The 24,152-nt window shown below is 39.0% G+C and overlaps 1 protein-coding gene and 1 long non-coding RNA gene across 5 annotated transcripts; one reads left to right on the top strand and one right to left on the bottom strand.

Moving 5' to 3' along the window:
- Positions 1-1,275: 1,275 nt before the first annotated feature.
- On the bottom strand, positions 1,276-13,981 carry LOC121521621. 4 transcript variants are annotated; one of them, XM_041805739.1, is made up of 8 exons: positions 13,859-13,981; positions 10,563-10,620; positions 6,955-8,727; positions 6,695-6,858; positions 6,374-6,597; positions 3,080-3,209; positions 2,775-2,875; positions 1,276-2,309 (listed from the first exon to the last, which is right to left on the bottom strand). In XM_041805739.1, the coding sequence occupies exons 2-8, from the start codon at positions 10,564-10,566 to the stop codon at positions 2,066-2,068; spliced, it is 2,640 nt and encodes an 879-aa protein (XP_041661673.1). In that variant the 5' UTR covers positions 10,567-10,620; positions 13,859-13,981; the 3' UTR covers positions 1,276-2,065. The 4 variants fall into 4 exon arrangements, with proteins under 4 accessions (XP_041661673.1, XP_041661671.1, XP_041661674.1 ...); XM_041805737.1 differs by lacking the exon at positions 13,859-13,981 and adding an exon at positions 12,844-12,981; XM_041805740.1 differs by lacking the exon at positions 13,859-13,981 and adding an exon at positions 12,541-12,833.
- A 2,654-nt stretch (positions 13,982-16,635) lies between these two features.
- LOC121521624 lies at positions 16,636-18,281 on the top strand. The gene is made up of 2 exons (XR_005992866.1): positions 16,636-16,761; positions 17,502-18,281. It is a non-coding gene; the product is annotated as an uncharacterized LOC121521624 (long non-coding RNA).
- Positions 18,282-24,152: the final 5,871 nt, after the last annotated feature.

Genomic DNA, 24,152 nt, shown 5'->3' with positions numbered 1-24,152 from the left:
CATTTTCCTGACTTATTTTCACACATGCCTCCCACAGCTGCAGATTTTGCCTGCTTGATCTGCACCTTGGCATGATACTAAACAATCCTACCTAATGTTAAAATGCCTTAAGAGGTCAGCAGGGGGAAGTCTGGATAAAGCTGGTGTGAAAAATGAGCTGATTGCATCACCACCTTGAAAAATTATGGGATTTTCAACAGTCCAGTGGATGAGTGCAAGGGGGTTTTGAGATCAGATTTTTCAGATGTACTTTAGCTGACATGACATCAAAAAATCATGAATAAATATTTGTGTATTCCTAGCTCTCTTATCTTTTCTCTCCCTCCTCTGCAGTGATCCTGAACAGCAGCAGGCGTCTCTCGTTGCTGGCCGTGTGTTTCGGCCTGCTGTCAGAGACTTGTGTGGCTCAGGCCTGTAAGAAGATACCATGGAGCATCGAGGACTTGGTGACTTTTGAATAAATGTTTCATCAAATTGAGACGACTGTGAAGGAACTCAGGAAAAAAAAATGTGGTCTTTAATGCTGACCTAAGGCAAAGGGGAAGCTGGAGCTGGTGAACTTTTGCACAATGAGGAGAAATGGGACAAGAAAATGGTATCAGAGGAGACAAATGTGTTTTCTCTTTATGGAGGATAACATTTCATCTTCATTTTTGAAGACTCAAGGCAATGACCTTGGTCTTTTAATTCAAATTTTTTTCTTATTTTTCATGGATACAATGCTCTCTTGTCTTTCACTGTATTGGTTTTGTTCCTCGTGCTTCAATTCTCTGCAGCCTCTCTCTCTCTAAGAATGACACAAACACAAAACCAGAGGTTGTAATTTCATAAAAAGTTCTTCTCTGTTTAGACAGGAACCGACCAACATGCTTCACATTCTTGACTTCTTGTTAAAATGCTCACACTAACAATGCTCTGCTTGGCTAGTGGTGGAGGCTAGGTGCTCTGGGTGGCTCCCTGCACCTTTTTTTGTAGTGGTAAGCGCACTGGGACACAATAGTCTGCACCTGATTGCTGTGTTGTTCACGAGTGTTGGGTAAGTTCACTCCTGAAACACTTCCTATAATAGACTTCCTCATCCTTGCCGGCTTCCACTCACTTCCCCTTCCCCTTTCGTTATATATCAAACTCAGTACATTTCCTTAGGTGAAAGTCCCTAGATGGCGTTGTCTGGTTTATATTGATAAACTCTATTATTGCTACTTTGCTACACTAGTCTTGTTTAAAATGATTCTGTTGAACCAAAATTCAAAAGCAATGTTTGACTTTCCACAGTCAATTTTAAGTACGTTTTCATTGTTTTCTTTCTTCAACAGAAGAGTACAGACAATTTTGTTCTTGTGTGTAAATACACAGATAAGCTTTACATGTCATGGACAGCCATACATTCCTATAGAAAACTCTGACATGGAGACATTTATGGTACAACTGACAAAATATGGACAAACATGGTGTGTTGAACATTATGCAAGTGTTTTACATTTATATGGTAAATATGCAGAAAAATGACAAAAACATTTAAAAACTCACAACTGTTTATACCATAAAATTCCATTGTTTTTCCCTTTTTCATCACTGCTTTAGCTGGACTTGCTTTGGACAAACTTTTTTCTTCACTGATAGTTGGGATGCAAAGTTGGGAAAAATACAGGATTCATGATAGATTAATTTTATAGATTAATATTACCACTTTATTTCTGCTCATGTGATGCCATTTTATAAATATTTACAAACTAACAGCCATTTCATAAGATCCAGCCCTCCAGAACTACATAAAATGCATGTTAAAGCAACCCATCATAGTGATACACATTTATAACAGCTAACAGAGCACCCTCACATATTTGACCTGAGTGATTTGTCAAATTACTTCAAGTCAACCACAGTCACCAAACAAAGGCGCTTTACAACAGTATACTTACAAAATACAATCATGCAGGGGGGAATGCTGTCTTTGCAGCAGCAGGTTTGATTGCTAACACTTCATTCAAATCCTCTCAGTATCAGTGGACCTCACTTACATCTGAGTCAAGACCCCTCTGAATGGATCCATGTGAGCCTGGAGTCACTCTTCAGTTAGCTTGGTGGATGTCTGAGTTTCTTGACCCGGCTGGCTGACATGTTCATCAGGGTTTGTGGAAGAGGTAGCCCCTCTGGTGGTGATGGCCTCTGTTGAAGACTCTTTTCTTTCAAGTATTCTCTGCAGGGACGGCCTTGAATTCCACCCTTGGCTTCTTGCAAAAATATAGACTCCTCCAAATAGACCAGGAAATAATGACAGGACATCAACTTTGGCGGCCTCCTCTTTGCTGAGAATAAACAGAGAAATAAATCCACATTTATAAAATATCTGTGACAGTTAAGGACAACATGGAAGTATATCCAATCTATTTGGCAATTTAAGCAAAACTCATAACAAATATGATATTGGGCTGTAATAAATTATGGTGTTTTTTTCAGTCCTGTATATGAAGACTTCAGCAGCCCTGAATAGAAAACTTTGTAGTACAATATATTTTTGGAGCATTTCATGTATGCTAGGCTGTGCTGACAATTTATAAAGAGTGGAGAAAAGTCTATCTGATTTTTGAGGGGGAAAACATTTTTTCAAACAAACAAAAACATTACAATGTTGAGAAAGTAAAGAATTAGATATTGGAAAAAAATTATGCGGTTGAGAAGTGTGGGTCAGTGTTGAAGTAAAATGAGAGATGATAAAATATTAAGACATCAGAGGAAAAACTCATTTAAAAAAAAGTGTCAATTTAACTCACTAGTGCACAAAGAGGTTTCGAGTGAATCGCAGCAGTCCCAGGATGTTTTTAGTGTAGGGTTTCTTCTCGCTGTCTACTTTCCGGAGCAACTCTGGAGAAAACTAAAACAAAAAACATGAGCTACAGTTACACCTAGTTATAAACTGAAAGTCAAATTGCTTGGTTTGATGTTGTTTTCCTGTATTTTCTATCTGTGATTGTCTTTTTTTGCCACTGATGTCACTTTCATGTTCTTACAATAAAACTAAATGAAGAAAATTGAGAGTGGGGATACAAACTGGAGGGAAATGTTAAGCTGCAGTTACCTTAGTTTTCCATCCTTTGAAGGATCCGTTTCCTGCACAGTTTTCCATAGCAGAAATCATCTCTGAATCAGCAGTCTTGTACTGTTTCACTTCATCCATGTCTCCAACTTCGATCAAATAGTCTTCTCTCCTGGATGAAACAAGTTGAAAATGTGTGACATGCAGTTGTTTTTACACATGAGGACAAAATTACTAATTAATTTCATTGATTTAAACATATTTCTCAAGTGATGTTAAATAAAGCAAATAATTTTTAACACTGCTTTTGCAAACATCCAACTTTTATTCTGGATGCTGAAATTATTTTGCTTTGCACACAGGAATGAAAATATTCCACAAAAAACAAAAACTACCAGAGTCAAAATTATTAGCCCTCCTCGCACTAATAGTCAATAGTAGCTGTTTCTCAAAGTCCAGGATCCTTCCTCTGTGGGAAGGATTCTCCCAAGTCAGGAGGCGAGGCTAGAGTCCTCCCTGGAAACTTTTGCACACACATTTGGAACAGGCTAGCAAGTGTGCGTGATTACGTCATAGGAAGAGTCACACCCATAAACATGGCAATGGCAGACATCAAAATGGGAGGGTACTAACAACAACTTTCACAAGTTTTACACATGCTGTTAATATATATATATATATATATATATATATATATATATATATATAAATTAACAGCATTGGTAATTACCAAAATCATTTTTTATGTTTCTGCAGTGGTTAATACACCAATATGTAGAAGCTCTTTAACCCAAATGATATTTTCAATGTTAAAATATAATAAAATGTAATTATATAATTATTATTGTTATTTATGAATTTTCATATTTACTGATTTACAAAAAAACTTAAAAAATAGTAAAGCACATTATTATTTCTTGATTAATGTGTCAAATTATAGTTATTTACTTGCATTCCTGAACAGAAACATTTGTTTTAGTGGTTGAATGTTATTCTTGATTAATTTCTGACTTCTCAGAGAAGCCCAGTGAGCCGGCTCAAATTTGGGTTTAAAAAGGTGAATTCAGTTTGAAATTCCTCATTCCTGTTCAAAACGGTAAAACGTCGAAAGCTCACTGAAAATGAAAGAGTCCGCATTAAAGCACGTCATGATGCTGGATGATCTCTGAGACAAATATGACAGGTGGTCTAATAAATTTTTTAAGCACTGTATATGTCGAGGATCGAGGGTATACATGGTGGACGATACGCATTTACAGTTGGCATGTGTATGTAGGGTCCATAGTTAGTTTGTGCTCGGGGCCCATGGTCATGATAATCCGTCCATGCCTAGATTAATTACTTTCTATCATTAATGAACCTCGTGTATTTTCTAAAGGTACTAGTAAGCATTCTAATTTGCCGACAATATGTTTAAAATTGCCTAGGCCCAGCTATCTGTTTTCATATTAATATATTGTGCACTTTTTCTCCTCTTATCGCTTCATATAGAGCAAACCCAAAAGTCAAGCAAACTTGGGAACAAGTTAAAGTAAAACATAAGAACATTATTCAGTGTGGTAAGGGAATATCATTTGTTCCATGGTGTTGAATCGGAAATGTTCCCAGTGTATGTGCCACTAGCAAAAAAAACGCAATCCTACACACAAAGTTTGAGTGACAGTAAGTGCATAGCTGTGCCAGGCAATACTCGCCCTATCTGCTGTTGCAAATAAATAATGCCTTGGCAACTGAAACAGTAATGCTCATACAAAAAATCAGCAGAAAATGATAAAGGATCTTGGAGATCTCGGATCAGTCTTTCCCTATGAAATGCAGCACGGGTTATTATTGCTCCTAAATTGACTTGGTCTCTCAGGAAGGGAGCTTCCTTTTTTTTTTTTTTTTTTTTTTTTTTTTCTTTTGGGGTGTGTGTCTTTAGATCTGGCTCCTTGAAATAAACCTGCCCTGGAGCAGGTTTAAGTTTACTGATCTGTTGCTATAGTGATTTAGCTTAACCTGCTTCGAGGCACGGAACAAGCCTGACTAACATCAGGTTATTCTGAAATTATCCAGCTAACTGAGTTAGCCAGGTACGAGGAACAGGAGCCTGGTCTATCTGAAGTATACAGGACATTCCTTTGAGGACAGCAACATTGGGATACTGGCCAGAGAAGACCGCTGGTTTGAGAGAGGTGTCAAGGAAGCCATCTATGTCAAGCTAGAAAAACCACCTTTGAACGAAGGCTTGAATGACTGAGCTGCCAACAACTCTGAGGTCCCGTCCACACGGAGACGAAAACAAAATCTTTACATTTAATTTAGAAAAAGTTTTCAGCAGAGACCGGAAATATCTGCTTAAGCGCGGAACCACTGAAAATGACTGAAAACGCTGTAGTGCATATGCCAAGCCTGTACGCGGTGCTGTAACGTTGTCATGGAAATGCACCAAAAGAGAGAAGAAGCTCACAGAAAACTGCCACAAACTTTCTCCTAATTGCCCTTCTGGTTGTCCTCCACGTTGGATTTAAGAACATATGGTGTGTGTGTTTCATGGTGGTGGTAAAGGAGCATCAGATTTGCTGTAAAAGCCATAACAAGCTCAGTAGCTTCTGCAGCATGAACACAACCCTGTAATCAGCCATTGTTGTTTTGGCCAGACCCACGCAGGCGTCTTAAGAGAGCTACGCTATGTATGACGTAATCGTTTCAAGAAAGATGCGGTTGGCTGTCCACACAGGGACGTTCACAGATTTGTGCATTCTGGGACCCATTTTCATAAAGTATCATTTACAGTCACCCAAAACGCTGTTCCCGTGTGGATGAAATGCTGATACGACGAAAAACTTTTGGGTATACTCCTGAATTCGTCTCTGTGGAGCCTTAGGTTACCAGTCAGATCATGAGCATGTGAATTGTCAACAGAGGTGACATTTTCTGGCTCTGGCCCCTGTATCTTTAGGACTGAAGAAGCCTTTTGCAGGACAGGTGAAACATCTTCAAGAACCCATCAAGTCTCCCTATGACAGGAGAAAAGCTTGAAATATTGTTAGGGAAAAACATCTAACTTAGCCTTCTACAGATGCGATTTGTCCATGTGACATGGCCAGAAGGAATGGATCCATGGTTGCAAGACTTCTTTGCGCTGTAACCATGGAAACTGCTGTCAATGCTTTTTAGATGGGACCAAAAGTGTGCACCTTAATCTTGTATCCCAACTTTTCAGCCATTTCAACCTGTGCATTAACTCTGGAACAAAGTTGTGACCCACAAAACAACTGAAAATGTCATCCAGACTAGAATTTAAGAAATCATTTGACAAATAAATCTATTGATCCACCAGAATTTTATTCTTACCTCTGCTGCTCCCAAAAGAAAGGATGACTCAAGCATTCCTTAACTTTTGGTCTCTTCCTTGGCTCTTCATTGATCATCATCTCAATGAGATCCTTTGCCACCACATCTTCAACATGGTCCAGCTTGTACCTCCCCTGAACAATGTTGTTCTCACATTTCCAAGCTTTGTCTCCAAAAGGATGGTGACCCCCGGACAGGATGTAATAGATCAGCATCCCTGCCACCTTCAGAGAGAACAAACACAATCAAGGAAGGAATTTTTCATGAAGCCATCAATGAAGTCTTTGAAAATAAAAAAACAAAACAAACATCAACATATACCTGTATATCAGTGCTGGACTTGTATGGTATATCAGCATCTTCTACTAAGGTCTCCTTGGCCTTCCAGCACTTTGTTCCAGCGGCCCCTGTGTGATAAGTCGTTTGGCCTTTGGGCAACCGTCGACTGATGCCAAAATCAGCTAATCTTGCCCTCCCAGTGACATCTGAGGAAAAATCAAGAGGAAACCTGTTAGAAATGTGGATATTATAGACCACTACGTGATATATCATCTATAGAGTATACCTTTAATTTGTCTCACCGATCAAAACATTTTGTGGTTTGAGATCCCGATGGAGAATTGGACGCTTTTGACTATGAAGCACCCTTAAACCCTCAAGGAACTCATGGACCAGTTTCTTCTTCTGCAGACCTCCATCTTTATTGGAGTCAATGTATTCTTCCAGGGTGTACTCACAAAGCTGAAGACCAAGGTATCTGAAGTCCTCATCCTCTGCATAGTCAACATATCGTACGATAGATGGATGATCCAGCTCTGGGAGTCGTAGAAATTCTTCCTCATTCTTCAGCTCCTTACAGCTGCGTCTCATCATTCTCTTGATGGCAACCTCAGTGCCGTCGTCTCTCAGCCCCAAGAAGACTTCAGTGTCCTTGCTTCCCTCCGCTATCCTGAATTCCTTTTCTTTCACAAAAACCATGCTTCCCACTCTGGTTACTTTACTTTCATCAGCGCTCATGAGCTTCTCTAATTTTTCTTGCCATCTCTTGCTGAATAGACGACATCCCTGTTTCGCTGATGTTGCAGTGGTGTTGATGTAAAGAGGCTCAGCTGCTGCTGATTTTGATTTGCTCAGATAAATTTTTAGTCGTCTGATCACGTCTGTAAGATCTGTCTGCAATTTCATGTCTGCAGATGTCAGGATGTCATCAGGCACTGAAGTTATCCCTGCAGATGTTATGAAGTTTACAGCATTTTCCACAGAGAGCAGCTTCCCGAATATGGCATACGTGAAGACTCTTATGTCAGAGGAGTATTTCTCATTCACAAAAGGGGCGACTGTTCTGCATAACCTCTCAATAAAGTCTGCATCCCAGTCATTTTTGCCTTTTGTTTTCTGTGTTATCACGTAAAGTGTTTTCAGAATAAATTCACACACGGCAGGTCTTGCTTCCGAGACAAGCAGTTCAAGTAACTCTGGAATCAGAGCACATGCTAGTTTATTTTGTACTTCTTCAACAGTGCACAAAACTGTAGACAAACTCTCAATAACCTGATGCACACAGTGCTTCATAACATTTGGAAAGCGCCTGATCACACTTGAGATGTAGGCGTCTACACTGTCAGTGTCTTTGAGCCATTTGATACAGCCTTGGCGGTACTTTTCTGCAGATGCCCCGTTTACTTTAAAAAGTGTTTCAATAATGGTCACAGAGGTCTGAGGATGCTCCAGCAGTATGTTACTGCCAAAGGTTTTGAACACCTCTTCAGGCTGATTCTTTTGCACAGCACGTCTCAAATCCAGGAAGTAACAGATCTTGGAGAAAAACACATCCCCTTCAGATGCATATTTATGAACTATCTGATATAGTCGTTTGTTGTCGTTAGGGGAAGAATAGGGTAATTCTTCTACCAGAGCACCAGCAGAAATGAGTGCTTTCATAACATCTTCCCTGTCATTGATGAGAGCATAATTTAGTGGTAAGTACATCTGATTTTTTATCCTCTTATTTGGATTAGCATTTGCTTCAAGCAGTTTCTCCACAAAAAGCAGTGGTGCTTTGGATAGAGAGACATAATGCAAAGGTGTGAAGCCTTCTTCAGAAGCAACATCTGGGTTTGCACCCTTCTGCAGAAGGTACGTGCAAATGTCCTCCTTCTGGTATACAACAGAGGCGATCAGTGGTGTTATTAAATCCTTCGGCTGTGTGCATGGGTATGTTTCATTGATGTTGTTGTCCTTGAGTAATTCTTCCAGCTCCTCGAGGTTGTTGTCACGTATACTCTGTATTACATGATGTGTTTCTGTTATGTTGGTCGTTCGGATCCTAAAGAGCGCTTCTCTAAAGCTAGTAACTGTGAAAATATAATCATAGAAAATAAATTCAGATACTATAATTCTCAAAGAATTTCATATTGTTTTTAAGCTTATAAAATCATGCAAAATGTCACCCAAGAATAAGACTGAAGTTTCTTTAGTTATTTGACACAGAATTTTCAGTGCATTGACAAGCTTAAGTGAAAATCCAGTTAAAAAACTGAATGTGTCAAATACAATGGCAACTCATTCAGAAAGAAAAACTCAGCTTTAACCCGAAAAAGCCATAAATAACTTAGTAGAGTGTGCAACACGTCAGCTAGGCTAGCTGAAATAATTTTACCTCATTCTCATTTTCTGTATTAATAAATCAAAGTCATAAAAGTTGATGTGTCATAAAAGATGAATAGGTCAAGTGGCTCTACATTTTATAACTGCTTATGCAAGTTATATTTTCTTATGCAAGATTTGAAAATGCAAGATTAGCGATGCAACTTTACTTTCACTACCTTATTTATGAAGCTAGACAGCATAATTAAACAAAGATATTACAAAAGAGGGGTAAGGTTTCAAGTTTGCATTTCTGTCCACAATAAGTCAACACTTCATGGCTTTAATAATTGGCTGCCTGCTGAGGTCAGCCCTACACAGCGCTCTGTATGTGTCTGACTGAGTGACTCTACTTTCAGAGTCGTACATACTGGGGCCTGCATAGACTGCATGGACCAGACTAGTCAACCCTTTCCCTGTAACTATCACATAGTTATGCTGAAGCAGGTTGGCAGGAGAGTAAAAACACCTTTCATAAGATGAAAAGCTTTTAGGGCTGTTTTTGTTCTTTATTTCATACAAAAACGTGGTCTTGTTTGAGTAAAATGGAGGCAGTGCTAAAGCTATATCTGAGGTATTTACTGCAGAGTATTTACCCCCCCTTCAATGAAGTCCGGCCCATAGAGCAGCTCTGTGTGGTAAGGCTCTGAAAGTAGAGTCAGTCAGTCAGTCAGTCAGACACACACAGAGCCATGTGTAGGGCTGAAAATGTTTCAATTTGAACCTTCCCCATGATGGTTTTTATGTTTCTGTAAGTGTGGATTGAAATATGAAACTGTTTATATTTAATGCAAGTCTTTAGTAAATCAAATCTATAATCTACATTTTTGAAAACAACATTTCTTCCTTTAACTGAATTATTAGGAATCACAGGGGTTGAATTGAGAAAAATCAGCAGTCTGTAATAATTTGGCCCTTTGGCACTGAAAATAAAATAATATGGCCTTCTTGGTAACCAGAGTTGCCCATCCTCGGACTAGAAGGTGCTATGGTGTTCATGGGAGGGAAGAGAGGAGAGAGTCCTGATATGTTTTCTTTACATCCTCAGTTGAACTGTGTGTTTAGTTCCTCTCAGTGAACAAGCCTCTTAATTCAAATTTTAACAGTATTAAAACCATACATAAATGTTTTCATCATGTTTATCATTCAAACTGGTAACTTTAATCCCAAGTTAAAACATCTAGTAGTATGGGTGCTCATCAATAATACAACAAAGTAATCTTAAAAAGGTAATAGAAGTGAATAAAAGTGGAATATCTGCAGTTGCAATTAATATCTGTCCTGATTAAACATGCCAGAATTTTCTTGCTTTTCTTTTCTTACTCACTCTTGTTCATAATCTTGAGAGCTAAAGCGTTTGCAAAATTTGGATGTGGTTGTCAGATAGCTGACATTTTCAGGGTAAGTATTTTGAAAACAAACCAGCTGGGCTCAGAGTCCAAAAGGCTAGATAGAAATGTTCATTTGAACACCATCAAGTCTTTCTTTGCTGTCATACAAGTAAACCTACCTGCCTACAGAGAAGAAGAATTGTGTTACTCACACATTGTTGCAGGACAGGGTAGCTTCTCTCGCTAGGAGCAGGTCACCAGCAGTCCAGGCTAAAACAGAAGGAAAGACAGTTGAGGAGATGGATTAAACTTGAGAACTGGTCACTTTTTGGCTGACTGCTGAGGTCAGCCTTACAGATGGCTCCGTCCGTGTCTGACTGACTGACTGGGTGATGATACTTTCAGAGCCCTACCATACAGAGTTGTTTTTGCTTGTACTGATTGCTGTCAGTAATGGCTACCTACACTGTGTTAACTAAAGCCATACATACAGAGTTGTGCTATGGGTGGGGTTTACTTGTGCTGAAAGCCCTCTAATGGCTGCCTCCACTGCTCTAAATACCTCAGATTTAGCGTTAGCATTGTGTCTGTTTAACCAGAACTGGACCACGTTTCTGTATGAAATAAAGGATAAAAACAACCCTATAAGCTTTTCATGTTAGGAAAGATGTTTTCACTTTTCTGCTGACTTACTTCAACATGACTATGTGATAGTTAAGGGGGAGAAGGTCATTGTGACTGGTTGCATACAAGGCCCGCTAGTGGAGCACTTAGCTTGACCTTAGCCAGAGCAGCACTTCAGTCATTAATGTTCAGCATTTCTTCATTACAGTAAGCGCTGACAGCAACACGGAAATCTTTTCATCAACAGAAAACAATGTTGCCACTCTTCTGCCAACCTGCTTCAGCATGAGTATGTGATAGTTACAGGGAAAGGGTTAGTTGTTGTGAGATACAAAGTCTGCTAGTGCAGTCATTAGCTGGGAATGAATCTGTCTAAATCAAAACAAGCGCAGACAACAACACTGAAAGCTTTCTGTGACAGTGCTATACTCCTGGTCTGTTTCGGCATGGCTTTCCAATCATGGCGGTGGGCTAGTCCTGTATTGTCTGGTGTTAGCTGTTACCTTGGATGTCGCTGTAGGACCGTTGCAGTTTACTCCAAACTGGACCATAATTCTTGATAAAACCAAAGCAGAGAGCCACACTGACAGCTTGTCTTGTGCATAGGAGAGGTTTTGCCATGTTTGTTGTAGCACAACAGAGCACAGAATAAAGCCATGGTATTTTCTCCTCAACGTTCTCAAGAGCTGCGGCTGAATTGTTGAGTGTTTGTTGGTGCATTTGTTTCAGTCTACGACTTAACCAACCAGATGCGACAAAACAAAAGCGGGGGGGGGCATTGCTCAGGGCTCATCTTCACAAATACACAGAGAGAGAGGGCAGCATGTAGCTATATACAGTGCTTAACAAATTTATTAGACCACCTGTCTCAAAGACCATCCGGCACCATGAAGTGCTTTAATTCAGACTCTTTCATTTTCAGTGAGCTCTCCACATTTTACCATTTTGAACAGGAATGAGGGATTTCAAACTGAATTCACCCAAATTTGAGCCGGCTCACTGGGCTTCTCTGAGAAGTCAGAAATTAATCAAGCATAACATTCAAGCACTAAAACTAATTTTTCTCTTCAGGAATGCAAGTAAATAACTATAATTTACATATTAATCAAGAAATATTAATGTGCTTTACTATTTTTCATCAGCTCCCCCAGGCGCTCAGTGACTTCGTTGTTCCTCAGAATGTCAGGCTTGTGAAACATCTCAAGGAGACCAAAATAAAAGATTTCGAATTTATTATTTGTCAATATATTTCATATTATTTAAAAGTCAAAGCCTCTGCACATGAGTTAGTGGCTCAGAACTACTCTGACTGTGTAATGCATTTTCATTCACTTCTACATTCACTCCTTAATGAAGCTTTGTTTCTTTAACATTCAACCATTACAGACCAATCAGAGGTAGATCTGATGGTAATGCTATCAGGGAGATTAAGGCACAAATCTGACGAGGCAGGTAAACATTGAGGCTTAATAATGATGACAACATGATGATCATGGTAACATCATGTGTCAAATGTCGTCAGATTGACAAGTGATCTCATAAGTAAGCAAGAAAAGGCAGAAATACCTATGTAATAGTTTCGACCCACGTTTCCTCTTCTCATGCTTGTTTTTCCCATATAAAGTTTTTTCTTCTGTCCTATTCTTTTTATTTTTAATTGTAGACTTAAATAACGTTTAAAAAAGCATAAGAACTGTCAGAGCGTGATAATGTTATTGTAAGTAGGAATAAGAAAAAAATAACACTCCCGTGATGTCAAAAACGGTAGAATTGTTAAGAATTTGCTAATATCCGAGTCTTTTATTGAAGTATTTTTAGGATGCAGTTTAAATGAATGGCTATTCTGATTAGAAAATGTCATAAACTTACAAAGTTGAGGAGTGGTCTCCGCTGTGAAGTGCCTTGAGGCGATTCTTAGACACTTCGGGTGCGTTCGAAAAGTCCATCTTGCCTAGGAAGGTTCCTAACTGAGTGAAACGACCCGGAAGTATTTAAGTATCGGCCATGATAACGACTGTTTGAATTCTCCAAATGGTAAGGAAAGGAGCTTCATTATTTCCTTTATTATCTCCTTTAGCCTAGGAAACACTGGACTATCCTTTACCAAAGGAGAGATGAGAAGACGACCCACAATGCTTTGCGTAAACTTCATTTAAAGTGCCGCACCTGTTGACCGCTCATCAGAACAAGTGAATAACTTGAATAACTTTACTAACCCCGATTTAAACCGTAAAATTCAGTCAAACGTATAATACGCGTGATAAACGGAAGGCAGTGGGGATGAACAGAGAAATGTTACAGACATGAACACTTTGTCATTCAACTTATGATCACGATTTCATTTCTTCTCATTTCCATTTTATTTAAATAGTTAACCGATAGGTCAGTATTTAAAACTGTATTTGTTTTGCTGTTTTGAAATATTAAAGTAAACGTTTTAAGTTTGTAAATCACAACCAACTAAAGCGATAAAGTCGGCATGTTGCTATATTGTGAATATTATATTTATCATTATAATTACGCAGGGAAGACGCGGTTTATAGAGCTTTTCACAGAACGAGCTGGAAGGAAGATGAAACCAGAGTAGACTCTGTAATAAATGTAATAGAGATGAAAGAATTAAATAAAAATGATTAGGTAGGGGATAAAGCAAAAGTATTTAATATCGTTATGAAACAAAAGGACTTGAACATTATTCATCTCGTTGTATTGACTTAGCAGAAAGTTCAGATTAAGAGAAAGGTTTCTGCTGCTCTAGATGTTCACGGTTCCTCTTCCTGAAGAGACTTTAGGATATTAACGTTAAATTGCAGTTTTTACACAAAAATACACGTCACGTCCGTAACATCCGCCTAGGGAAAGTGCAGTCAGATTCCTTACTCACCTCAGTTCTACTTTCCTATGCTCTTACTCCCTCCTTTCCTTGACCCTGTGACGTTTCTCGTCGGGGTTAGGGAAAAGTGAATAGGAAAGGACTTAGGAGGTAATTTTTGGACTTTTCGAACGCAGCCTTCATTTGCTTTCCGTCTCTTCTCACTTCCTTGTTTAAGCGGAAAGATTTGGGCGGAAAAGATGTGTCTGTTGTGGTGACGTTCGTTAGTTTTGCAGTCTAAATGCCCATGTATGATCCAGATGGGAACTCGGTTGATGGAAGATGATGAAATTTTCACTTAATATCCCGAAGGCTTTACTCTGCACTCGACGTTTTATTCGACGTTTAGTAGCTAGTACAATTTTATGCCCTCAGTTTAGCCTCTCAGGTATACAGGCTGCTCTAACTGTAAAACTAATATTGTTGATACTAATAAGTCGCCATTTTAGTTAGGTAACCGCTTTGTACAAACCTTTGGCGTCTCATTAAGAAGGAATGGTTAATACAGAGAGGTTAGCTCATCTTTTTAAAATTGTGCTCTAACCTCAGTATCCTGTAGACAGTATTTGGGGATTTGAAAATAACGAAGCATTGTTTAGTTCATTTTCTTTTATCAATTTGAGGAAAAAAACCGTGTTGTTGGCATTATGAGAAAGTTGTCTGTTCTCCTATGTGTCTGAGAACCAGAATACTGTATGGCAGGGGTGTCCAATGAAGGCCCGAGGGCCATATGTGGGCTGTTGTCCAAATTTGATTGGCCCGTTTGCAAATTCTTGAAATACAATGAAGTATGGCCCAAATTTGAACATGAAGCTTGTGCTTGACTGTACTGTACTTCATAGTTTCAGCACAATTCATGTGTTTTTGTGACTAAACTGAAACAACACTGTATATGGTAAAAATATTGGCAACTGCTCTAAATGATCTTAATTTCACATTCAAATGATCTGAACAGCTGAGCAGTTGTTCATGAACTTCTAGTGTCCTACTGGACAAATATCCACTCAAACTAACTCTTTATGACATTGTGAATGCCATATCAGAAGAACCCTTTCAAGAATTTTCTTCAAATTTTGCACAGATGTTTGCTCAGACTAAAGGATGAATTGATGAAGCGGCCATCAACATGGAGACAAGTTTGGGAGTATCAAAAGTTGTTTTTGTTTTGTTTTGTTTTTTAAACATGTCTGCATTTCACCCACATGGATCTGGCATTTTGGAGCCTGTAAATGCATTTTTTTTAAACCAGGTCCCAGAGTGAACAAATCTCTTTGTCCCAATGTGTGACTGTATCATGATTAAAAAAAAATTGGGACATTATGTAAAATGTAAATAAAAGAAAACGTGCAAAACACTGAAAACTGTATTCAATCAACACAAAGCCCAAAGTTAAATATTCACACTGACAATTATTCAGTGTTTTTAGAAATTTGTCCCCCTATTTAGAACTTGATGGCACTAGCATGTTTCAAAAAAAGTTGGGACATAAACCAAATTAAAAATAAATAAATAATTTGTAAATTGCTATCCACCCAGTGGATTTCACACTTTTAGCATTTTGTTTCCACTGTCCTAACTTTTTGAAAATGTTGCTGCCGTCATGTTCAAAATGAGCATGTCATTTTCCAAAATCAGTGAAATTCATCAGTCTCATTTTTTACATGTTTTCTATTTTTTTTTTCCAATAAAATCTAGTGTTTTAGTGTCTTGCATACATTATTATATTGTTTTTATTTACACATTATCCACCTTTTCAAGAAATTGGGTATTACAATTTCACTTTTGATTATCAAATAGAGTAGCTTGCAAAATTATTTAATTCATATTTATCTAAATGAAAATATTATTATATTATTTGGGGGGTGGGTGTTTGACCTTAAATGATGAAAACAATTCATGCGTATTTTTGACAGCAGAACTCAGTTTTAATGATGTTTTTTTAATGTTCACTTTACTGCAAAAAAAATCACACAACTTCAAAGTTAAATATTTTATTCTGACCATCATTGAACTGTACATTATAACGAACACTAATTTGTGACGCATGCTCCATATAGGCGCACAAATATATAAAAAACAAATCTGCCAGGGTTGTTAAAAAAAAGCAGCAAACACAAAAGTGTATTCAAACACTAAGAAAAGTCCAGACACTGAGAAAAGTACAAACACAAAGAGGCAGAAGACTCCATGAACTGACAAAGACTGACAGGTGAAAGAGGTAGTAGATATTCTGGTTCACACTCCATACCAGTAGGTGGCAGAAATGCACCATTTTGTTTTGCCAACCACCAGTAAACCTCACAGAAGAGAAGAGAGAGAGCATTGATTACACACAGGTGTGACAAACAGCACAGGTGAAACTAGTTAGGGGGTAAAGGAGGAGTTTTCTGGGGCCCAGCCAAATTGGAGAATCAGGAAAATCATGGTCCAATATAAAGCTAAGCTGTGAAAAACACATTTTATTTTCAATCTGATTAATAACCACTCTTCTCAAAGCAAAAAATTGTTGTATTATTTATTCATGCTGTAGTATAAAGCCTTCAAAATCGTTGAAATGGGTTAAAAGTGCCAAAAATTGGCAGTAAAGGTGGTGAAATAGGATTATTAGGTGGTAGAATTGTGCACAATTGATTTTAAAAAAGTGTCACCAACAGTAGCATCAATGCCACTGATCCAACACACACACATTTATCCTGTCGATAAATCACAGCTGGTAAGAGCCCATCCTCTGGGTTCATCAGCCCAGTGAAATCTGTGGGCAGGCTCGTGTGTCTCAGAGGTATGCTGTTGATTCACTAAAGCACTGAGAGGTTTCTGACTGATATTTTCTTTGAAAAGTGGGGAAAAAAATCTCTGCCTCTGTGCTCCTGACTCCATAAACCTTCAGACAGAGAAATAAACCCATTACATTACATGTAAGTTCAGGATTGTTCAGGATTTCTTCAGTAGCAGCTCTACAAACATAAATGCATCTGTTGTTTTTGGCATCAGGCCTGTGAGCTGCAAACAATGACATGTTGTTGAGCGATTAACAGTGTGTTGTTCTGATGAGGAGTTTCTGTACGTCATTTTAATGACGGACAAATGACAGTGTCTGTAATCTGATGACAAGTGCAGTGAAGTAGAGAGCTCAGTCCTTTCACTTGTTGGTCCTTGAATAGATCTGTCTTTTTACTGTCATATCACTTCTTTCATTTAATGATGCATTTGTTTTTCTGCTGAACTATCAGGAAGTTTCTCTGTTGGCTTACAAATTGAAGTTCTCACATGGGTTTACAATGATTTTACAGCTTATTTCATGCATGCACCCTCAAAATCTACATTCAGGACAGTCATCACTGACATTTTCCTGACTTACCTTTTCACACATGCCCCCCCACAGCCTGCTGGATCTGCACCTCGAAATTCATACCTAATGTTAAAATCCCATTAGAGGCCAGCAGGGGGAAGTCTGGATAAAGCTGGTGTGAAAAATGAGCTGATTGCATCCTCACCTTGCAAAATTATTGAATTTTCAAGAGTCCAGTGGATGCATGCAACACGGGTTTGAGATCAGATTTTTCAGAAGTACTTTAGCTGACATGACAGCAAAAAAATCATGGAAAAAGATTTGTGTCTTCCTAACCGTCTTGTCTTTTCTCTCCCTCCTCTGCAGTGATCCTGAACAGCAGCAGGCGTCTCTCGTTGCTGGCCGTGTGTTTCGGTCTGCTGTCAGAGAGTTGTGTGGCTCGGGCCTGTAAGAAAATGGAGCATCGAGGACTTGGTGACTTTTGAATGAATGTTTCATCAGATTGAGATGACTGTGAAGGAACTGAGGAAATAAAAAATGTGATCTTTAATGCTGACCTGAGGCAAAGGGGAAGCCGGAGCTGGTGAACTTTTGCACAATAAGGAGAAACGGGACAAGAAGATGGCATCAGAGGAGACAAATGTGTTTTCTCTTTTTGGAAGCTCAAATTCCATCTTCAGTCTTGAAGACTCAAGGCAATGACCTTGGTCTTTTAACTTTATTTTTTATTTTTTTATGGGTATCATGCTCTCGTGTCTTTTACTGTATTGTATTGTTACTCATGCTTCAATTCTCTGAAGCCTCTCTCTCTAAGAATGACACAAACACAAAACCAGAAGTTGTCTTTTTAAAAAAGTTCTTCTCTGTTCAGACAGGAACTGACCAACATGCTTCACATTCTTGGACATCTTGGTAAAATGCTCACACTAACAGAGCAGATTTGGCTCAACTCTTCTTGGTTTTAGTATCAGACACGTAGCTTTTCATTGCAGTGAATACTTTGATTGTATCTTCACAACATCGGCATAATGAGCCTTTCATTTTTTTATCTTTTCCAAATGTGAACCTCATGCAGCAGATTAAAGTCGTGTATGGTTCAGTGCACTTTAAAGTTTTGTTTTACAAATAAAGAAACTTCTACCATAATTGAATGATCCCTTTTCAGCTCCCTACAATTTGATTTTCAGACCAAAATTTGTGAAATTTTGCCTATAAAAACTATCAATCATTGTCAATGTATTTACGCTTTTTTGACATAAAAACTCTTCAATATCAAAGTGAAAACAGATTTCTACAAAGTAATGTCAACTAACAAAACTCATATAAAGTAAGTGACTTCATAAGTATTTACCCCCTTAAGTCAATGTTTAGTAGAGGCAATCACAGCGCTGAGTCTGTGTGGATAGGTCTCAATCAGGCTTGCACATCTGGACACTGAAATTTTACTCAATTTTTGTTTGCAAAGCTGCCCACACTCTGCCAGGTTGCACAAGGATCAGGCGTGAACTGCCCTTTTCAAGTACAGCCACTGGGGTTTGCGCTTTTGTCTTTAAACCATTTCTGTGTAGCTTTCGCTGTATGCTTCAGGTCATTGTCTTGCTTGTAAATAAATCTTCTCCTAAGCCTTGCAGATCGAACAAGTTTGCTGGATTTTCTGATATTCCGCCACTTTTCTTTTTAAACTCTCTACCTTTACAAGCCTTCTGGGGCCTGCTGCTGAGAAGCACCCCCACAGCATGATGCTGCCACCACCGTGCTCCATAGTGGGCATGGTTTGTTTAGGATGTGCAGTGTTTGGTGTCTGATAGCCAAAAAGTATCATTTTGGTCTCATCAGACCAAAGAACTTGCTCCCACTTGACCATGGAGTCGCCGTCATGCCTTTCGGCAAACACTAGTCCAGATTTAATCTGCGTTTTCTTCGACAGTGGCTTTCTCTTTGCCACTCTCCTACAAAGATTTGACTGGTGAAGAACCCAGCCAACAGTTATGGTATGCAGAGCCTCTCCCATCTCAGCTGCTGAAGTTTGGAACTCCCTCAGTGTAGTCACAGGAGTCCTGGGGGCCTCTCTCACTAGTCTCCTTCTTGTGATGACTAGTTAGTTTTTCAAATATGCCACATTCCTTCTAATTCTTGATGATGGATTTAACTGAAATCCGTAGATGTTAAGTGCCTTTGATTTTTTTTGTATCCACTCCCTTACTTGTACTTGTCGATCAACTTTTCTCTGAGTTTCTTGAAGTGTTCTTTTGTCTCCATGGTGTAATGGTAGCCAGGAATACTCGTTAACCAGCAACTAGACCTTCCAAACAGACAGGTGTCTATACTACAGTCACCTGAGACACACTGACTGCACTCAGGAGATCCTCGTTTCACTATTTGTGAGACTCCTAGCACCAGTTGGCTGCAGTCACTTATTTAACATTACATGTTTTTATTTAGTTGACATGAATTTGCAGAAATTTGTTTTTGCTTTGACATTTAAGAGGCTTTATAGAATTTATAAAATCAATAACGGTGAAACATCCTAGGAGGTTAGACTTCTTTATAGGCGCTGTAGCTCTTCAAATCCCCACTCAAACAGAAAGGAATGCAATTATTCATGGTCAACAAGCATTAACAGACATTTAATTGGTGCAGAAGTTTGGTTTAATCTTGCTTTAAGTATTTGGCCAGACATCTGATTCAGAGTGAACAAATTTAATGTCACCACAGTGGCTCAGCAAAACCTAAACTTACTGACCCAGGAATGTGAGCGTCTGTAATCAGAGCAACATTCAGAACGTCCTCAACAGACAGAGAGTCGGTGGAATGAGGGGAAATTATAGTCCGCTTACCTGCAGAATGAAGGGGCAGCTAAACCTGCTTCACCCACCACAAGTCTTTGCAAAGGTCTCAACCTTATTATTTCAAAGTGCTGCGAGGCGAGGGAGAATTCTTTCTGAACACATGCAGGGGGCTTCAGTTTAGCATTAAATCAGGGGTGGCAGCACCTTCTGCCATGACTAGAAGTCTGATCCATTAGTGTAGAATTAGTGCCATCTTTCTTGGGTTATTTTGCAAATATTAAAGCAAAATCACACCATTAAATCCATATAAGACTGCCTGTGTTATCACATTAAAGTAAAAAGTCCATATTTTGCTGCTTTGAGTTTATGTGAATTTTGCAGTGGCAGATTTTTCCTCATTTGGCTTATTTTTAAAATGTTGCAGAAGAGCCCTGCCATAGTTATTTTGTTTCATATCAGGGCAAATACATTTTTAATGAATCATGCACAGAGCAAATTAAAGTGCATTACTGAGCTAAAAGCAGAACTTTAAGAGCACTAAAAGAGATATGACATTAAACAACTGAAACACTGAAGCAGTCTGTCTTTAGAAGAAAGAGAAATACAAAATAAGGCAAAAATAAGCAGATTAGTAATTAATTTAATTCGTAAAGAATTAAGAAAAGAATTGTTTGGAGCCCAAGAAAGGCCCAGACAGATTGAGTCAGCTCATGGAAATCTCAAACATAATCCCTCTGGTCCCAGCTGTAACACAGGTGTGGAGGCATAAATGTGAATATCTACAAAAATCATAAAGTAAGACTGGTGATGAAGTGATCAAATTTAGGAATGCAGTGGGAAAAATGCTTTTAATATCTGTTTTAAAAAGGGAATAAATCCAGATATGAGAGGAAAAACTAGCCATATATACTGTGACATTTAAAGCAAATCTTAAATCTCACTGTTTTTGTTTCTTTGTTTGTGTTTTGCTTCTGTAGCAAACACTTCTGCTGTGGCTTTCTGTTACAGACAAACCTGAAATCAGGCTGGAGCTCATGCCTCGATGATAGATTATGTAAAATGAACCTGAAGAGCCAGTTAGTGACGAGCTGCAGAGAGATTCAGTGTAGATAAAAGTAACACTGTGCTCTTTAAATGTTCTGTCATCTCAAGCTATAAAAAGAGAGAGACTTCATTTACACACTTGGATGTGTATGTGGTGATTGATTGGATGTGTCTTTGTGTGCTGACTCGGCACGTGGCTGCGTGTTGTTACAGGCCTGTGAATAGTTGAAGAGACAGCACACGAGTGAGGAATGTTTGGTTAGGTGTCCTCACCCTGGGTGGATCTCTGCTTTCTAGTCTCTGCACAGAAACTGTCCGGATTTTTATGAGATTTAAACACTAACATCGGCCTGATGAAAACATGCCAGGGTTTAAGTATGCATGAGATAAATTGCTGTTTTAATGCATACAAAGGATGAAATGGCTTGAATAAGTGCAATTAGTCTTTTGAAAATGTGAAACGTTGCAGTAAAATTAAAGGAATATTCCTATATTTTTCTAAGTTGTGTTGTATACGCTCCCTGATAATAGTAGGTGCATTAGCCTCACATGATTTCCGTGTGCATTGCCTCTTCAAATCTTGACGAAACTTAGTTTTAGTTAGTTTTTTCCTCGCCTACTCTTTCTCATGGAAAAAAAGGCTGTCAGCAAACATTTTTAGTCATAGTTTTAGTCGACAAAATCAACACTGCCCTAGCCTACGAGTCACATCCACCCCTTACTTGATCATCAAAGTGTGGACTTTAACTTTTCGACAGATTATTTTCCCATGCCTCAGGTAAAACGCAAGGACATCCAGAGGACAGCCTGGGTTGTGTCAGTCCTTTTCCACCTGATGCAGCTAACTCGCCACATCTGTGCCTTACTTCAGCCTCAGTTTTTGGCCCAAACATGCCTACAACTTCTGCAAAGTACTGCATCTGTGAGAAACTGAATAAAGGACCAGTGACCAGATTTCTGTTTTGTTTTCTGGATACCAAGATATACGTCCTAATTTCAAGAAAACAAGTTTTGTTATTGTTATCCTGATACAATGAAATAAATTAATCTGTTTTATTTGCCACATATATTAAGAGAAGACTCAGGGAAAATAAAAAGATCTAAATTTATGAAGTATGTGTACAGCTCTGTTGGATATATTCTTGTCTTTATATCGAAAATTCATCATTGATGCACAAACATGGTGTAGCCTAACAAAGTGAATAAATGTTACATGCCTTTATAACCTGTTAACACAGTTACGGATCGTTCCAGTCAAAATCTTTCTGATCAAACCAATGAGGGAGTTTCTAAAAGTGGAGTCCAAAAAGCTGGTGGTCAATTACTGAGGCATGCAGAGGTTTAATCTGAGTCTGTCTAATCAGATTACTGGAGCAGCTGTCTGCCGTTTATTGAGATTGGACCAGTTTGTAAACCAAAGTCTGGAGCCCGAGGGCAGATCAACCTGAAGCCAGCTCTCTCTCATAAGCCCCTATAAAAAGGCACGGAGTAAATATAATGAAGCAATTTTACATCACAAATTCAGACTGGAATTCATAGTGATATGAATTTTTGTTTTATAATCCATTTTCTTTTTAAATATAGGGGAATTGTCTTGCACTTAGATTATGGAATAAGTGTTCACTGATTTGACTGCTTGTCAAATTGTAATGAATGATCCATCCAGATCTACCCAGGGGCCTTCTTCCAGCAGGACAGGCCAGGAAGACCTCCCCACAGAGATGACCTGGATTCATCCTTATCAGATGTCTGAACCACCTTATATGGCTCCTTTCAAAGTGAAGAAGCAAGCTCTGCTCAGCGTCCTCTGTCTGAGCTCCTCAGCTGAGCCCAGACACCCTCCTGAGGAGTCTCAGCTTGAACCCAAAGTCTCATTCTTTCAGTCAAACCAGAGCTCATGACCAAAGGTGAAGGCTGGAACAAAGATTGACTAGTAAGTTGAGTCTTTTGCCTTTCATTGTCCATTCTACCCTCACTCATGAGCAAGACCCTGAGATACTTGAACTCCTTCACTTGGGGCTAAGACTCCCTCCTAACCTGTCTCAGGCAATCCACCATTTTCCAACAGAGAACCAAGGCCTCAGACTCAGAGGTGCTGACTCCTTCCAACCGCTTTGTGCTCAGCTGTAAAGCGCCCCAATGCCTGCCGGAGTTCCTTGGATAAGGAACCAACAGATCCACATCATCTGCAAAAAGCAGAGATGAAATTCTGAGGTAACCAAACCGAAAGCGCTTGACTGCACCTCAGTTGTTAAACTATATTTTTATATTAATATTTTTATATTATGCAGTATCAACAAAATCAGAAATTGTCAGCTGCAGATAGTTTAAAAATATCACCTCTGACAAGCCGAATATACGTAGGGCTTTCATCTTCATTGCAGTATTTGTTACTGTTAAAGACAGGCCTTCCTAGCTCTGATGTGGAAATCCATCCAATTCCTTCTCGTGGAGAGAGTGATGCGCACCTTGGATTTACTCTCTCAGTCAAGATTATGTTAATCTGCTCTAATCTCCTAACAGACGCTCAGAGAGGCAGCATGAGACCTGGGCACAGAGCAGAGAGAACCGAGCATGAACTCAATGCATTTACACAGAGGACTTCTTCTCTGGTTTCAATGACTATATTTTGTTCTTTCAGTGGCGGTCACAGCTTGTAAATGTGACTGATTTAACCCTCCATGCTGGTCTATGCATCATGAATTTGAATCAAAAACTTTAAGGTTTGTTTCCCAAACTTACAGGAAGAGGGGAGAAATTTGATAAGAGGGTATAAATATGTATGAAAAAGCTTTAACAGGACGCCTGGTGCTCAGTGGTAGAGTTGATCATTTCTGCACCAGTGGGTTGGAGGTTTGATCCCTGGCTCCTAAGGTCACATGACAAAGTGTCCTTGGGCAAATTACCCAGTCAAACTGTGTATGCTGTGTATACTGTGTACAAACTGCTGTCTTTTTTTAATTAATTCTGTTGGCTGTACAACGAATTGACCCTTGGCGATAACAAAGTTAACCTAACCTAACCTAATCTAACCTAACCTAACTTAACCTAACTTTATCAAACCTGGCAGCCTCTACCATCATCTTTCGGTAGCGCTGTTCCTTTTAGCACCCTGAAAATTTCTCCAAGTGTCATATCGTGTTGTGTCATGTATGTTTTGTTGTTTTGTATCCTATCCTATCCT

This window comes from Cheilinus undulatus, linkage group 14 (genome assembly GCF_018320785.1).
Source record: "Cheilinus undulatus linkage group 14, ASM1832078v1, whole genome shotgun sequence".
Taxonomy (NCBI): domain Eukaryota; kingdom Metazoa; phylum Chordata; class Actinopteri; order Labriformes; family Labridae; genus Cheilinus; species Cheilinus undulatus.
This window is presented reverse-complemented; position numbering and strand designations above follow the sequence as displayed.